At 39.4% G+C, this 18,456-nt stretch overlaps 1 protein-coding gene across 1 annotated transcript in view; it reads left to right on the top strand.

The window, feature by feature from the left end:
• Positions 1-17,583, top strand: part of LOC134469174 (cholesterol 24-hydroxylase-like) — a 34,027-nt gene extending 16,444 nt beyond the window's left edge. Inside the window, exons 7-15 of the mRNA XM_063223285.1 lie at positions 10,965-11,078; positions 12,088-12,244; positions 12,809-12,874; positions 12,984-13,056; positions 13,173-13,257; positions 14,544-14,654; positions 14,819-14,907; positions 15,010-15,076; positions 15,211-17,583. Coding sequence (XP_063079355.1) covers positions 10,965-11,078; positions 12,088-12,244; positions 12,809-12,874; positions 12,984-13,056; positions 13,173-13,257; positions 14,544-14,654; positions 14,819-14,907; positions 15,010-15,076; positions 15,211-15,357 — 909 coding nt within the window. The 3' untranslated portion in view covers positions 15,358-17,583. The remainder of the gene's footprint in view (positions 1-10,964; positions 11,079-12,087; positions 12,245-12,808; positions 12,875-12,983; positions 13,057-13,172; positions 13,258-14,543; positions 14,655-14,818; positions 14,908-15,009; positions 15,077-15,210) is intronic.
• Positions 17,584-18,456: the final 873 nt, after the last annotated feature.

Genomic DNA, 18,456 nt, shown 5'->3' with positions numbered 1-18,456 from the left:
TGCGTTGAAACAAGGATTTTTTTGCTTGTTTTCCTTAGTTGTTTCCTTGACTCAAAACTAAACACATTAAATAAATCAATTAAAAAATAATTGCAATACCCACTCTGGCCACAATCCTCCATACTCAACCTCACATCTTCCTACTCTGGCCACAAGTGCCTTGCATAGTTGCAATACCTGCTTTGGACACAATCACCTTGCATAGTTGCAATACCCACTGTGGCCACAATCACCTTGTGTAGTTGCAATACCTCCTCTGGCCACAATCTCCATACTCAACCTTTACAGTGTTTTTTCTCAGAATTCCTCCGAACGACTAAGTTGACTTTGGGTAAGTATAACATTCGACAGAGACAAGATAGGAAAATAACGAAAACACCTTTGGAAAGAGCTTGAAATTGACTTTCAAATGCTAACAATATCTCAAAAATGTAAAATCCCACCATGTGAAGGGTTTTCCCAGATCGCATCACATATATCTGAGTTATTTCTAATGTGTTGGTTACTGATTTGTATTCATTTTTGGAAAGGTAAAGGCAGTCTTATTGTTGCCTAGCTGGCGCCCATGTCATAACTTAAAACAGTCGGTTGCACCGCTGCTACAATAGGCCTACCGACGAAATGTTTTAAAATGTAGGCTTACAACAGTAATTTAAAGGTAAGGGATAATGTATTGTCCCACATGACTATAAGAAAATATTGCCTATACGGGACGAATAAGACCCCCGATGCCGAAGGCAGAGAGCTGTTATTCCGCTCCGAAGGAAATATATTTCCGTAGTCATGTGGACAATAGCCTACATTATCCCGCTTATCCCGCCTTTACCAACATTAGAAAGCATAGAATACACAGTTAACCAGTAGTTTATAGTAACAGGTTTATTGCCATTTTATAGCGTGCGCAAAGAAAGATAGAAAAGAAAGATATAAAAAGATATAAAAAGAAAGAAAGGAGTCGCACACTGGAGCTGAATGCAGAATCAAAAGCTGCCATTTACAATTGTCCTAAGACGTCAAACTGGTCCTGGATTAACGCATCACTGTTACGTTATTTGTTCTACTGTATGCATCTAGGCCTATATTCGTTATAAAAACAGATAGGGTAGGGTGGGGCAAAACGCCCCCCTTAAGGAAAGTGTAACTTTTCTCTAAGCAGAAGTAAGCCATATGATTTAGTTTTTGTCACAGTTTTTGGTGGCAGTGACATGATTAATAATCCATCACGGAAATTGTTAAAAATTAATTGTTTATTCATATTTTAACAAAAACAAAACTGGGTGTGAGGGGGGCGTTTTACCCCACCAGTGGGGCAAAACGCCCCCTGAGATGGGGTAAAATGCCCCCCTTTACTAGCCTGTTTGCTTCATATATCATCACCAAAGTGACCAGAGTATGAATTTTAACCTCTGAAAAGAAAAGAGAGGTAATATTTTCAACAGTGCAGTATATCGTATTCATATTTATTTAAGGATGATATGAATTAACAAATATAGGCCTAATATGCATAAATCTGAACAGTCAAATGTAAAATACAAGCTAAATTTAGCATGAATAAACATATATTGTGAATAAATATAGGCCTATACCACAATAACTAGGCTAAATGTATATATGAAAATAAATACATGCATAAAAAATAATAGGCCTATTATACAATAGCCTAGTTATTAGCCTTAGCTAACTGTGCTAACTCTGCTAGCATATTTAAATAGCTGAGGTAACTTAGCCTAAATATTTTAGGTTTTGTTCAAATATTCAGATTTTAACATCTGTTTACACCATGAAATATAAAAAAATGTCTTTTTTTTGACAAAGTAATGTTAATAATAATGTTATTATAGCCTAATATTGTGATAGTCCCCTGGGGGCGTTTTGCCCCTCTGCATAGGGGGCGTTTTACCCCACAAGCTGTTTTTTCAAAAAATGGTCAAGTTATTCAAATGTAATTGTATTCATTATAAACAGCCTATATGCTCTGAAACTACAGACTTCACTCTTCTTCTATCATATAATACTGCAATATAATGCTTAACTACATTTTTATAAACACTTGTTTACTCACATCTGAAAATTACATCAATACCATGTAAATCGTTTCCCTTCAAAAAATACTTTGTTTCAGTCGTTTTTTCTGGATAATTTGTATATCCCCGTTGTCAACGTAATGCATAGAAACAGTGAAAATGTATATTTAAGCCCTCTAGTGGTTATTTAGGGAAAACAGGTGGGGGGGCATATTGCCCCGTGGGGGCGTTTTACCCCACCCTACCTTATATTAGAATGAAGTCTTATGAATGGTCCACCATGCTTAATTCCATAAAGCATGCCAAATGAACTTGAAAGAAATGCGAAATGCAAACAGCGTGTCAATGCAAGCTCTTTTTTTTAAATCATAAATACAGTAGGCCTATGAAATAGTGATGTGAGCTGTTCCAAATTGAGAACAAGCGCACAAGTCTGCAAACAAGGGTTTTGCAAAAGTGCACTACTAAAAATAAGACAAGATATTCGTTGTGATGATCTGAGTTATTTCTAATGTGTTGGTCACTGATTTGTATTCATTTTTGGAAAGGTAACGGCAGTCTTATTGCTGCCTGACTGGCGCCCATCTCATAACTTAAAACTAAAGTCGGTTGCACCGCTACAATATCGACGATTTTTTTTTTAAATGTAGGCCTACAACAGCTTTAAAGGTAAGGGATAATGTATTGTCCACACGCAGTGGTAGAACGCAGGTATACGGAGTATACCCACTTCTAAATTTTAGGGGATTCAGTATACCAACTTAAAATTGATTGATCCATTATTTAGAATGGCATAAATATATACAGTATACCCACTTCAAAAAAAGTAGACTACACCTAGACTACAAATATTTTCTTACGGGGCGAATAACACCCCCAATGCCGAAGGCGGAGTGCTGTTATTCCGCTTCGAAGGAAATATATTTTCCGTAGTCACGTGTGGACAATACATTATCCCGCTTATGCCGCCTTTACCAACATTAGAAAGCATACATAGTAAACCAGTAGTTTATAGTAACATGTTTATTGCCATTTTATAGCGTGCTCAAAGAAAGATAGTTCGTGGAACGCTCATAATTTAAAGGTGGGGTTGCAGGTTGGCCAAAATTCTTAGATAGAATGCGATTATGACATCACGTTGGGGGCTCCCCCTGGGTTTTACTAGATTCTGTATTGTCTCTGAATGGGGAAGGTTGCAAATAAATAATTAAATAAACCATTTTTATTTAACCTTTTATATTTATGCTGACCAAAATCATTGTAATTTTTAAGGGGTTAGCTAAGATAGAGCCTAGGTAGATGTCGGGTAGGCTATTCTTTGAAGAGTCTTGCGTTGAGATGACAACCTCAACCTCAACCCCAACCGTCTCCGATGTAACGATTATAAAGAGATTATAGACCGTATGAGCGCCGAATGTGAATAACGTGTTGTGTATTGGTTAAAAAAATCTGTATCACGCTTTTTTGCTTTACTGTAGGCCATAGTTTGCAGTCAGATTGGCCTAGTCTACACTCAGATAGGCCTAACTGAATTTTTTGCGTGCGCATCACAGCGCGCACCATGGTGTAGTAGGCTGTGACCACCAGGCATTGTTAGTAGCCTATTCATCAACCTTTAGTAGGCTATCACGCCATTTCAGCGTCATGTGCATGTGGGAAAGAATGTAAACATAGACAAATAAAAAATAGGCTAAAGAAAACCATTTGGGTGAATCATGCGCTCTGGTTCAATGCCAGCCGTCAAAGTAGTCAGCTTCATTGTAAGAGTGCCAGAGTTTACCTAATTTAAACGACTGCAAAGCAATCTCTCTGAGCGCAACGGCAAGCACATGTGCGGTCCACAGGGCCATCAGCAGAAAACGAATAAATGAAACTCCCTTGCAATAGGCCTATGTCCGACTCCGAGAACAACATAGGCTAACACTAACACGCCGTAGGCTATGTCGAATGGCGCATTTGTCTACTTGTAGTTGGAGCACCGTCATTGCCGCGAGTTTCTGACAAACTAAATAGTTGAGCACAACGTGACACTATCATAGACAAAAGCCCGTGAACATAGTGACACACACTTCACAGTGGTGTTGGTGAAAACGAAACGAAGTTGCCTCCCACGGCCCGAACGCAAAATAATGCCGAAAACTGAATGCCCTCTTCAGTTGTCCTGGCTACAGGCAACTGCGCGTTATCACTGTTTCTTCTTCAATGTATGAGCACTTGCATTGCACTCGCTCTGCACTTGTCTCACAATGCAATCAACTGCGTAATCCGGGCCAAATGGGCAACTGGCGCGTTATATCACGGCTTCTTCTTCAATGTACAAGCACTTGCATTGCACTGGCTTGTCTCACAATGCAATCAGGTGCGTAATTCGGGCCAAATAGTCCACCTTGTGAACACAGGCGGGAAGGGAACAATTTGAAGAACGCGTTTCGGACGGACGGACAGACTGCTGCTGGGACGCATCTAAAATGCGCTTTGCTCTTCACTTGTTACTCACATACTAGTGTTAATAAAATATGTCACGACAGCGGCCGGCGGACAGTGACAGTTTGCTTTCTTGAAATAACAACATTCGGACAATAGTGTAGACTTGTGCGCTACACGCTGGGGTGGGGCAGGGCTGCTGTAGGTATCCATTGCGCGCGGCCGGTCGCTTTGGGAACTGTGTGTAAGTTGCATTTGGGTAGGCTATTGCGCGTGTTATAGTTGATTAAGTAATTGACGGGCCAACGTCCGGCAGCAGTGGCTGAGTGTGTAACTTAACTTAACTTAGGCTAACTTTTGTAGGCTACTATCGTCCGAGTGTCTCCAGATTGTGATTATTTATTCATTTATTCAAAGACGATAGCAGTTTACAGACGCTGCTGGTTGCATGGATATTGTGGTGGTTTTCCCTCCTAATTGTATTTTATGAAATTGTAAAAATAAAACTACCATAACCTTTACTCCCGTTGTCTGTCGTTCCTGAATCGTGGTCTAAATTTCACCTCTTACAATAGTGTCCAGTCCAGTGAATGATCCTGCATCCATGGCTAATTGGATAAAGCATACTAAGTGGATTTATCACATGTGAAACGAGAAGGCAGAAAGTGCAATTAGTTAATAAATGAAACAGTGTACAGGTCAGTGCTGGTAAAAAAAAGAGTTTTAATGACTTGCACAAAGTTGATGCTCGTTTGGTGAACTTCAAAACCTGCGCTGTATTCAATAAAAGCTGGGCATAACGCACATAAAGGACTGAAAATGAAAATTAATCAAATCCCAGGAAAAGACGAACTGTATCCCGGGAATCCTGGGAAATAAGCAGTTGGCCTATTGAAATTTGTCCTCAAATTGCACCAAATATGGGTGGTAATCCCCTATATGTGGTACATATTCTATGTTGTAGCCTACTTCAGTTGTTGGTACCCAGACTTGCATTTTTGTCGAGTAATGTCCATTTGAACCTCACGTGAAAGTAACGGGGATTGTGCTGCATTTGGTGGATGGAGCTGATATTACGCACATAATTCTACTGAATAAACATCCAACTGCGACCCAAACGGTAACTTGTCGTGGTAGTCTATGTCGAATATGCCTTAATTTGGCTGTTTGCTATTCGCCTCTGGCATCATCCGAGTATGTGTAGTGCGAGACGCCATTATGACCGTTGCGCGTAAATATTTGCAAGAAGATGGGGCCGTCAAACACAGTAGGCTATGGATACTTATTTAACGACTTTAATGAAGATGTCATGTAGACTGTTTGACGGCCCCTTCCATAGGACAGCATCCATCCATCTATCCATCCCTTCCTCATCTTTACGCGCAACGGTAATAATAGCCATTACTTTTCTTGTAGACGTTGCGCGTAATATTTTATTCATTATTGACTTATTTCAAGCAGCATTCCACTGTCCCCTCTGCGTGGCCCTGTTGAAAGGGTTGCCTTGTCTATGCGGGAAGGGGAAGTCATCACTGAACACGGCAGGTCATTTGCATGACAAGACTTCATGCCCATTAGCGAACACTTTGTTCTCAACAACTTCCCATTAAGAAATGTGTATTCTGAATGTGTTTGTTGCCGTTTTCAGCAAGCCTGGCGTCGCCATGAGGACCTGATGTTTTCCACAGAAAACATGCATGGTTGCCACCACTTAAAAAGGTGCTTGGAGAGGTGCAAAACTGGTACAATTTAGGCTGCATTAAAGCATACACGTTAGCTTTCACGTTGTACATGGATGGAGACAAGTTTGGAATCGCTCCCTCTCTCTCCCTCTCTCGCTCACACACACACGCGCGACGTAATTCTCTGCACTCTTTGCAAGACTCTACTGTCACTTGACTCGTCTTATGGGATACCAGCCAAAATTGTAAGCTAGATAGCCAATAGTTTCGATTGTGCTACTTGGACTGGAGGTAGGCCTATTTAAACTGCTAAAATTTTGGCTGCATTAAAGCATCCGCACGTTTCAACTTTCACGTTGTGCGATGGGTGGAGACAACTTGGGAATCGCTGTAAGTTAGAGATTTTTTTAAAACATAGGCTGGCAAGATGTAAATGACCTGCACTGCTTGAAAAAGACGATCGACTATGTGCCTCAGGCATCTTAAATACTAAAAACTAATAGGCGGATGGCGGGTGGATTCGGTTTTGGAAATTGGAGAAAAAACATTAGGGCGGGTGGATAGCAGGTGGATTAGAAATTCTAAGAAGCGGTTGCGGATGAAATAATACATCCACCGCGCACCTCTAGGCCTACTCCACACGTAGGTATATTCCAGACCTACAGAAGACGGTAGCTAGAAGCGTTCATCTAAAAAGTTACCGGAAAGTCAGAAAACTCGCTGCATGACAACCAAATGTGCTCAGTAGACACACGCTGCCCTGATTCAAAGCGACAAGGCTGTGCTTGGTCCCGCCTCTCTGCCCGCAGCTGGGGCTACTGAAATACTGTTCCAGAAATGTAAGGAGTAGAAAGTAACATAGGCCTACAGATATTTGTCAAAAAATGTAACGGAGTAAAGTAACGGCGTAAAAGTGAAAAAAAGCTTCTCAAATATTGTTCCAGAAATGTAAGGAGTAAAGTAACCTAGATAATTGTCAAAAAATGTAACGGCATAAACGTAAAAAACCGACAACATACCAGTTAAAATGAGTAGGCCTAAGTACATTTTATTTATGAAGCACATCTGAAAACAGCAAAAAAAACAGTTGATTTACATACTAGATTACTAGATACTAGATACATTACTAGAGAGAGAGAGAGAGAGAGAGAGAGAGAGAGAGAGAGAGAGAGCGCTCCTATGCAGTGTTAATATAGCATTATGCACTGTTATTTTTTCTGCCTCATGCGCGAACTATTTATTGTCATTCAGTTTGTGCAATTATTTGGCCTAGGCCTATATGAATCGCGGGTAAATAAGTTTTACCACATATTTAGACTTCGAACAAAAGAAATAGGCCTAGGACACACGGGAATAATAGGATATAAAATAGGCAGCCTGACTGGATCGATGGACGATTTCCAACAAAAAGACAGGCTATGAAACAAAATAGGCAGCTACCAGCTTATTCAATTAATACAACTATAGCCCAAGAACATTGCCTCGCCGGGCAGAGAGAGAGAGAGAGAGAGAGAGCTGTCCTATGCAGTGTTAATGTAACGATTTAACTTCTCTCTCTCTCTTTACTGTAGCCATGGACTTAACACAGGTGCATGGGTTCTGTAATGTTTTCAACACTGTTATATGCATAGTGCTCTGGCTCATGCGCAAACTTTGTTGTCATTCAGAATCAGAAACATCAAAGTGTCGGCAGACAGCATTCTCTTGTTGCTGGTGCTTCGCATCTAAAAAGTTACCGCCCAAGAACATTGCCTCGCCGGGCAGAGAGAGCGAGAGAGATATATATAGAGAGAGAGAGAGAGAGAGAGAGAGAGAGAGAGAGCTCCTATGCAGTGTTAATGTAACGATTTAACTTCTCTCTCTCTCTCTCTCTTTACTGTAGCCATGGACTTAACACAGGTGCATGGGTTCTGTAATGTTTTCAACACTGTTATATAAGCCTAGTGTTCTGGTTCGTGCCAAACTTTGTTGTCAAAAAATTTAAGGGCGTAAACGTAGGCTAAATTGTCAAAAAATGTAACGACGTAATCGTAAAAACAACAACAACATACCAGTAAAAACGAGTAAGTACATTTTATTTATAGATTTACATGTTTAAATCAACAAAAAAACAAAACTTAACAGCTGATTTAGGCCTATTTAAATAGGCTAGACAAAACCGTTAAAATGAACATATTTAAATAGACAAAACCGTTAAAATGAGCAATAAAAAAGCTGATTCTAAGAAAACCCGCATTAAAAAAGCTGATTTACATTTCTAATATAGGCAGACTGAAGGGACCTTTAGTTGAAACCTAAGGATCTTTAGTTCAATTTTAAGGACCTTTCGTAGGCTTTTGCGGTAGACGGACCGTCCTCGACTAAAGATCCCCTGCCTTATACTAATGGTCCAACGTTTTGTTCGAATGGTCCCCTCTCAAGAATCCATTCGACGAAAAGACCTGTACCCGTTATGACAAAGCTGAATCCATGTTATATTATACCGTGTTGCAATTACTTTGTAAGAGTAGTCTGCCTACCTGTACCATGCAACTCTTCAAATCTGCTGCCTGCACACACGGTAGTAGCGATCCCTCCGGGTTTTTACGCCAGTTTCGTCCACTTCTAATGCTATTAGCCATTCCCGTAATATGGCTGGTTTAGACAGTGGCAGTCGGTGAAAACGGTCGGGGTTCCAGCTTTTCATTTTACGGTCGCAGCCGGTGCGAACCGCGGACCATGTTTAGCCTACCTTGCCACCTGATTGAGTAGCCTGCATCCGGGTCAGAGAGTTGCAACAGTGAGACACCTCTGAAAACATTGGCCAGTGAAAGATTGTGTGGTCCGATGACATTCTCTGTGCCTCGGTTTGATTGACGAGACCTTTGTGATGAAGTGTGTAGCGTTTTTGAAGTTGTTTATAGCGGGGAAACATCAGAAAAGAATAGGTTTATAATTGGCCCCGCCGTGATGCGTTGGCTGCGTTTTTCACCAAAAAGCTTAAAATTAGCTAACTCCATAACGGCGCGGCATTGCCCGGAATGGCTCATCATTAGATACATTAGGCCCTATGTGGCATGGGAAAGCGATGGTGAAACTTTCATTTTACGCCGGAACTATCCTTTAATGTGCTTCAGAGGCTGAGATATTTAGGTTTTTATAGGCTGAAGGCAACTTTTCTTAAAAAGGGCTTGGGCATTCAGCAGCCTTTTTTGCAGGTGCTTTAGGCATCAATGGGTTAATGTTGGTTAAAGAAGAATTAGTGTTCAGTGTTTAGGGCTAACATTTTGTTCAATACTACATTAAATCAATACATTTTACATTACTCAAATATTTAAGGGATAACGGCCGATGAGGTGGCAGCCTCCAAAAAGTTCATGGCGAGGCAGAGGTGTAGAACTCTGGCGATGTGCACAGCACAAAATCCAACAGCGTTGTGTCTTAGATACCGTCGGCGTTCCAAACGAAGACTCTATGTGCATCTAAGTTGCATGCTTGACCGATCAGCCAATCAGAACAGAATTTCGTCTCGAAGGCAGATGATATATAGGGTGAACATTGGTAAAGTGGGACGATTTTAGAAATTTCAGGTTTTCTGCCATTGTAGGCAAATGCCATTACATCACATGTCAAACTTTCATGTTATTTTCAAAATCTAGGGTGTCTTTAACAAAATTAAGCAGAAATTTTGGAAATATTTTCATCACAGAAGAAATTATTTGGCTTTAAACAGTTCTGGCCAAGTTCAGAATGAACTTCCTGACCACTGGTAGAGTGGGACATTGCTGCTTTTTACATTTTATTTTATTTATTAAACAATTGACATGGATATTTAAGTTTGTTATATGTGCATTTATGTAAAAACTGTTTGTTTACATACATTTTGTTACCTTTATATGAAGAATTTGTTGCATAAACCTGTTTACATGCAACGCACCCATAAACCTGATACAGCATGCATATTACTACTGAAAAAGAGACTAATACACGATTTTATTGGTAATTTTCTTATAATAAGCAATTATAAGCAACATTTTATTGAAATATAATACATTATTTGCTGTTTCACCATAAAAAATGTGCCCTGTCCCACTTTACCAATAGCCATTGGTAAAGTGGGACAGTGGAAAATGTGCCCCTAATTAAAATATTTTATTTAAAAAAATTAATGAATTTTTAACTAGATGATACTTAATGAAGTCACCTTTCATATGAAAACAGTTGTTGAGGCCTAACATCAATTTTGAAAGTGCTAGGCCCTTAACATTATTGACCTCAGATTGCTATGTCATTTTCAAAATCGTTGTTTTTTTGGCTCAGCCTTTGAATGACATGTTATCACGCCCCCCAGGAAGACATCAGAACCACACTTAATATTATATTTTAAACATTACATGCTAGAGAAAATATATCCAAAAGATTTAATTGGCTACAGTAAAGCAATATGAAGATATTGATGATAAATGTTAACTGTCCCACTTTACCAGTTGTCCCACTTTACCAATGTTCACCCTACGGTATATAGTATATAAGTGTGTGTGTGTGTGTGTATTTGCCTATAGAGCCATACCAATTTTAAGTATAGTGCACCTGAAAAGAAGCAGTTTAGAAACAAGGTAAATTAGAAATTAGAAATGTAAAGGTAAAGTATTTAGAATTTACAATAGCACAAAAACAGGTGGTATACAATTTAAACTCATCTCGCTTAACCAGATGCCAGAGATAAATGTTATCACGCCCCCTCATACATGTTTAAGAAAATATTTTTACAATTACAATTAAGAAGTTGTCAAATGCATTATAGTGAGAGTTAATCTGTTGATCACGAAGTTGCGTTTTTTCTATTGTAATCCAGATTGCATTTGGAGTGGACCTTGACTTGATGAATGTCAATGACTCTCCATTTCCCCAAGCCATTGAGATGTGTCTAAAAGGGATGGTCCACTATATCCGAGACCCACTTTTCCAGGTGAGCAACTGGCACAACAGGGGCAGAACTTGTTACTGTATGAAATTTCGTTTTCTTACAAAGAGGGAGGTACCACTTTAGAATAACGTCCTATTCACAGCTTTATAAACACTTTATAAATAATGAACTAATTATCAACAAAATGTTTAAAATGTTTATAAATGGGCAAGAAATACTATGTTAACCTACACAGTCTCACCCCAAGTAGTCAATATCTGAGTACCTTTGACCAGACTGCAATTTTTGACGTCTTGGGTATTCCTTCCACGTCACATTTTGACTATGTCCTCAAAGGCGCACCCTTGTGGCAGCATAACGTCATTGAGGTTAGGTTTAGGAATAGGTTTAGGGTTAGGCCACATAGTCAAGATGTGACGTGGAAGGAATACCCAAGACGTCAAAAATTGCAGTCTGGTTCAAGGTAGTCAGAAATTGACTACTTGGGGTGAGACTGCGTTGTGTTAACACAGCAGACACAGCGCAGTCGTAGCGGTCCTGGAAGTTTCTCCTCCAAAGACCAGAAGGCATGAAACCACATAAAACTCAAACAGTAGAAGTTAATTCCCACTCCACTGTACAGTTGTACTTTGGTTATTACTCATTTACAAACATTTGTAAATGCTTTGTTAAATCTTAATTATTATTAAATGTTAATGAAGTGATTATATGCCTTTGAATAGGATGTTATTTTAAAGTGTTACCAAGAGGGATTTCAACGCACATATTTAATCAACTAATGGAAACCTGCTTTGAACAACATTAAATATGATTCCTTAAATAATGTTTCCAAAATTGTAGTGGTCCATCGATTTGCAAAATGGCTAAGTACTAGCTTTATTACTAGTACTAACGTTTGCAAATAATATAAGTCTCAGTGGCAAATCAAAGTCCGAGCTAATGTTTTCGGAAACTCTGTTGGAACTTATGAAACATAATGATACCCTCTTTCAAACAAATGAATCCGGTTAACTTTATATCGGTGAAACACAACTCTCTTGATTTAATCCAGCTTTGGAGTAAGAACAAAAAGGTGATTGAGGAAATAAAGGAAGCTTGCCAACTGCTTCGCAAAACTGGAGCCATGTGGATAAACGAGAGGAAGAAGGCTGTCCAGAGTGGAGAGGAGGTCCCGATGGACATTCTCACTCAGATCCTCAAGAGTGCTGGTGACTAATGTTTCTATACATTCTTCATACAACAGCACAAAGATTATGATACTCTATGTAGACTACTGGACAACAAATATCCCGCACACCATCCTTACACTTGAAGTTTTATTGGGAATGCAATATGAAATATTTCTGTTTTGCACATATGGTAAAGCTTTAACATACAGTACAATGCAATGTATATTTAAATCCCCTAGAGGAAATGAAGGTGTCATTTATCTTACATAAATACACATAATGTCCACATGGACATTTCAAGACACATATAATACAGACAATAATTTGGGAGGGAAAAATAAAAATTACAGAAAAAATGGCAATTGCAAAAACATGTTCTGTGAGTTGAGGTAGACAAGAGGTTAACATGACCAAGAATGACAGATACAGTAAGTCTATGATATAGTATTGTAATGTAGAAGATAGTGGACAAAGACATAAAATAGTATTTAACAAAGAATATAAATCCTGGTAAGGTGCATGGAGACACTCTGCAAAAAGTAAAGTGATCATAAGATGGGGGTAAGTGAGGATACTAAAAACCATGTTGTTTTGTGTTTACAGAGGAAAACAAGAAAGATGATGACGAAGAAATCATGCTTGACAACTTTGTCACATTCTTCATTGCAGGTTATAATCACAATACGCAAACAGAAAATCTAAATCAGCATTATTTCAATTACTCACCTAACAATTATTCTTTATGTTTTAATTGGTTGAATATTTTTTCTGTATCAAGGACAAGAAACAACTGCCAATCAGCTTGCATTTGCAATCATGGAACTTGGAAGACACCCTGAGATACTACAGAGGTATGTGATTGTAATAACACAGACAATACATAACGGAGAATTGTTTCATTAGCCATTTATTAATCTGTGAATAATTGCACGAGAGACTAATGTACAGTATGTGATCGCTAACCAAGGCTTAAGGAGGAAGTGGACGATGTGCTTGGAGTTAAACAGGATATCAGCAATGAAGACCTTGGTCGCCTCACCTATCTAAACCAGGTCATTTACACACACACCACTATTACATTGCCACTAGTCTGGGATATCATTATAGTTTTGACATGAAGTTAAAGGATAACTTCTGCGAATTTCAACATGCAGTTGTAATACTCACATTTCAAAAAAACATCTTAATTTATTCCCAATAACATCTAAAACAGGGGTGTCAAACTCATTTTGGTCCGGGGGCCGCATACAACCCATGTGGACCTCAAGCGGGCCGCATTAGTAACATCATCGCAAAAAAAAAAAAAAAAACGTAAAGCAGAGGATTAGTGTTCAGTACTATCACGTTTTAAGTGTGTTGAATATGTAGAAAGCAATGCAATACTGATAATCCTATGCAAAATTTCCTTGACTTCATTCATTCATTGGCAACCGTCAATTAATTAAATATGGGACAGTTCATTTTGGCAGGGGGTCTGGGGGTTTACCCCCAGAACATTTTGTATTTCTTATATGTAATTTCCTGCATTTTCACGCATTCTAACATCCCGTTTCCAGTTTGAGCTTAATAGGAACCAATACAAATCCTATTATATTTATTATTTAATTACAACCAATACCAATACAATAAGAATAAGAAGTATTAACATTTTATCTCTATATATGAGGTCTATAATATATGAGCTTTATGAAATGCCTGTTACAGTACAAATTCACTATTTATAATAGAAGTGTGATGTGCACTTTACTACATATATACAGTGTAACAGAGGGACCATTGGGTTAATGTCATGCAGGTTTCGATTTTGCCCCGAGGGCCGTAATTGCGCATTTCGGTTATTTCATTTAAAAAAATAAAATAAATAATAAAAAAAAAAAAATATATATATATATATATATTTTTTTTTACATCCGGGCCGGATGCGGCCCGCGGGCCGTATGTTTGACACCCCTAATCTAAAAGGTTATGCAACATCAGCAAACAACTAGCAAACAGTGATACATTTTGGGAAAACATTTGGAGTTGTAATCTGCCCCCATTAGAATAGCTCGGATCTCGGAAAAATGCAGCATCACCGGCTACTGACAAGTCAAGGGTAGCGTGAGCAATACAACAGCATATTGAAATTGACAGAACTGGTCCTTTAATTGCATTGTCACACTGTCTGGAATGTGCCTTTTCTTGAGTGTTGTTTTGAGGTTTTTTTCATGCACAATGGGGAAAAGGACACTTGGCTACCTGCCAAAGTGGACAAGTGTCACTGAACTGCCCACAGGTTGGTTTACCAGTATTTTGCTGGTCTGCAAGTGCCAATGTCAATCCTTGGTTGTTATTCAAGGTGCTGAAGGAGACTCTGAGGCTGTACCCTACTGCCCCTGGCACATCTCGCTGGCTGGCTAAGGACATCGTCATCGATGGCATCAAGGTCCCAGGCAACTGCGCTGTTCTCGTGAGTGTCCAATTTCTCACACAGTGATGTGATAACAATTTTAGATTGTTTATTTGCCACAATTTAGTTTGTAATGTTATTAAATATGATACATATTACTGTTAAATAACCATTGTTTAATATTGGCAGTTCCTTAAGGTAATTATTTTTTCTTCTGTCAATAGTTCAGTTCATATGTGAGTTCAAGACTGGACAGATTCTTCAAAGATCCATTGACGTTCGACCCAGAGAGATTTAATGTGAATGCTCCCAAGTAAGACATCAAATTCTTTTGTTTCCATTGAAGACATAAATTGTATACAAAATTGTTGTCTTGTAAGCAGTAAAAGCATCTTGCTGTGCTTTTCTCTCTCAGACCTTACTACTGCTATTTTCCCTTTGCGTTGGGCCCACGCTCCTGTCTTGGTCAAAACTTCTCTCAGGTAAAACATACACACCAACACAGGGCAACAATCACCCAACCTGCCTTGATATTACCCTCCCATTAAAGGATTACATAATAATGACCTGTCAGTTCCACTAATGTGGGGCCATAAACGGCATGTTTGTTTTGCAGATCGAGGCAAAGGTTGCAATGGCTAAACTGCTGCAGAGATTTGACTTCAGCCTGGTGCCTGGGCAGTCCTTTGAGATCCTGGACACAGGCACGCTGCGGCCTGAGAGTGGGGTCATGTGCACGCTCAAACTGCGGGGCACTGCATAAGCCACAGAGACATTGGCCGTGTTTGTGACGGCGCATTTCTGTGCACTCTGCGCAACGTGCATGGGCAATGAGAAAGTACGATGCATTCTGCTTAGAAAATTCCGTCGTAATTTCACATTGCGTGTGCACGCAGCGCAATCTGCGCAGAACTACACCATCACGAACACGAGCACTGACTTTGTATGTTTGGAGGACAAAAGTATTCAAGCACTTTCATTCTATGTCATATCTATAAGACTTTGTTAACCCCTTTGCGTAAATCCTAGGTTATAACCTTGCTGTCACCAAAATTGTAATGGTTATGTCTTAATCTGTTACCTAAGGCTCTCGATAATGTCATAGCAGTGAATATGCCCGCCGGCGACCCCATCTGCACAAAGAGGCTTCTGACATAAAAATATCATTGTCATGAGTTGTGATTTTCTTGGTAGCGTGTTTGTTTGATTGTTTGATTGATTGTTTGTTTGTTTGATTGATTGGTTGGTTGACTGAGTTAATCCTTGGTTACTCTGTGCAAATAGAGCTATGGAAAATGTATCTTTGCTTTTGAAAAAGTACATTATTGACTATTATTTATTAATTTGCATATGTACTAAAATAACTGAATATTAATATACGTGTGTATTAATATAATATTAATATACATATATAATTTAAATTTTCATATTGGACAGTAGTGTGTTATACTGTATTATACTCAGGGCTCTAAATTAACTTTTTCCACCACCAGCCAATTTGGCTAGTGGACATTTTTTCTTACCAGCCAAACAGAAGTTCAACTAGCCATTTTTTTTTAATCTCGCCAAAATAAACTATGCATTAGGCTAGTTATTTTTTTTCTAATTAAATGGTCATTTTGTCCAACTGTTTCTACAACACAGATACACTATAGGGCTGCATAGGCTATTATATGCCTACATAATAAGCATATTATAGGCTATATATTTTTTAATTATTTTGTAACTTCTGCTTTATTTTTTACTTTCATTACTTAGGCCTAATTAATTTGATTAGTTTTTGTTCAATTCCTCTGAAAACAGCTGAATCACATCACACAAGCCACTCACATAACAGACCTATAACATACAGTAACCAAGCACACAGCCAAACACTAAACCTCACATACGCACACCCCAAGGAAGGAGAAGAGATGAGAGGAAAAGGAGAGGAGAGAGGAGGAGCTCTTCTCTACCATGCGCAACAAAATGACAAGAAGCCTAGTTTAATTAAAAGTAAATCTCGGGAATCTTCGCTTCCTTTGTTACTTCCACAGTTTCATCGTTGGTTGCTTTTTTTCCCTTTCCGATGGCGTGGGCTTTCCAATTGCGTTGCGCCAGGACTGAACATTTCAGAAGACAACTGAACTGACAGCCACGGTCACACTACTCTGACAGTCGGCCCTCCTCCCCCGCCCCGGCCGCTATTTCGTTCCAAAACCACTCATTTTTAACGCCACTATTTGCAACCACTACTAGCATTCACCAACACACAGAACCTTGCTCTAACCCTCGCCACATTCTCATCACTCGCACTAAACATAGTCTACACAACAGAAGTAGCGCTATGCATAATCTGCGTAAGTCCTGTTATTGAAACGGTCAGGGCCTCGCTGCTTCAAAAATGCAGCCTGTTACAGCAAGGTTGACGTTAAAAAGGTTGTAGCGAAAGCGGCGAGAGCATAGGAGGAGAGCCGCCCGTCAGAATAGTGTGAGCACAGCTTAGCTGACAGAAGGCTGGTCGTCTGAAATGTTTTCAATCCTGGCGCGCGCAACAGCATGGAGTTGACGCTCGATGCACTGGAAAGCCTTGTGGAAAGCCCACGGTGGGAGGCTACGTCGTGACGCTAGTGTCCATGGGTAATGTAGGAAATCTCGCCGTATAACGTTCGTCAGAGCAGCGGTTTACCGTTCATAAGTTACTGTACTCGGGCGCTACTAGCCAAATTGGCGGGTAGGTATTTTTTTCTACTAGCCAAAATGAATTTTCACCCGTGTTTGGCGTGTTGGCGTGTGTTAATTTAGAGCCCTGATAATACTGTATAGTAAGCTATACTGTATTTATCAATAGGCCTGCATTCAATAATTGAACAAAACTGCATCCACACATAATTTCCAGTTATTTACACCTTGCAAAATACAAAGTAATATATGCAGCTTCATTGTGCATCACAATAACAGCAGCCTACTGGAAAAAAAAACATTAAATATGTGTTTTACAAGTTTGTTATATGTTGTTCTTCTCCGTCCTTCTCCTTCTTGTGCTTGTAAGGCAAACAGTGTGACACAATTCCTTGACATGGTGCGACTCTCTGGAAAATAAAAAACTCGGGTGTATTTTCTCTGCATCCTTGCAGCTCAGAATATGTTTGTTGAGGACTCCACACCAGCAGCACTATCCTAGCCAGGCTATCGGTTACAAGTCACAAGTGAGACCAGCACCATTACAGATGATTTCCTCGTGGTCTAACATGAATTTACCAGGGAGAGCCAACAGGGGGTGGCATTTCCATATGGATTGGGGGAGTAAGTCAGTGGGGAGTACTATACGTCTTGTCTTTGGGGCATACCTTACGAGCCAGGGTGCGTTTAGATGAAGTGTAGGATCCGTGAATCGATCAAGAAATGATGAGCAAAGATTATACATTCATATGTGTACACTACGCATGATAAAAGAAGCTTGTTTTGTGACCTAGGCCTACAAAGCCACAGTAGCCAGCATTCTGCCTAACATGACTATCCTGGGTGCCTGCCGGGATAAATTAGATTAGAATAGCACTGACTGAGGTGAGTTGAATCTTTACATGTCACTTGGGCTATTTACAAAATATTCTCACTCAATGTTTTGGCTGACTGTATCAGATAAATCAAGGGTTCACAACAAAACCATTCGCAGATTACACATCTAGTCATAATGGGATTTAGGCTATTTACTGTTCGATGTACTGTATTTGAATTATATAACAGCTAGAAACACATGTAGCCACCATATTGCATCATATTCACGCATTCGTTACAAAATCTCCCCTATTGTATCATGTTCGCGAATTAGTTACAAAGAATCTCAAAGGATCAGCTTCACAGATGAAAAGGAACGCGCCCT

This window comes from Engraulis encrasicolus, chromosome 18 (assembly GCF_034702125.1).
Source record: "Engraulis encrasicolus isolate BLACKSEA-1 chromosome 18, IST_EnEncr_1.0, whole genome shotgun sequence".
NCBI lineage: Eukaryota > Metazoa > Chordata > Actinopteri > Clupeiformes > Engraulidae > Engraulis > Engraulis encrasicolus.
The sequence above is the reverse complement of the archived record's forward strand: the minus strand, read 5'-3'. Positions and strand labels throughout refer to the sequence as shown.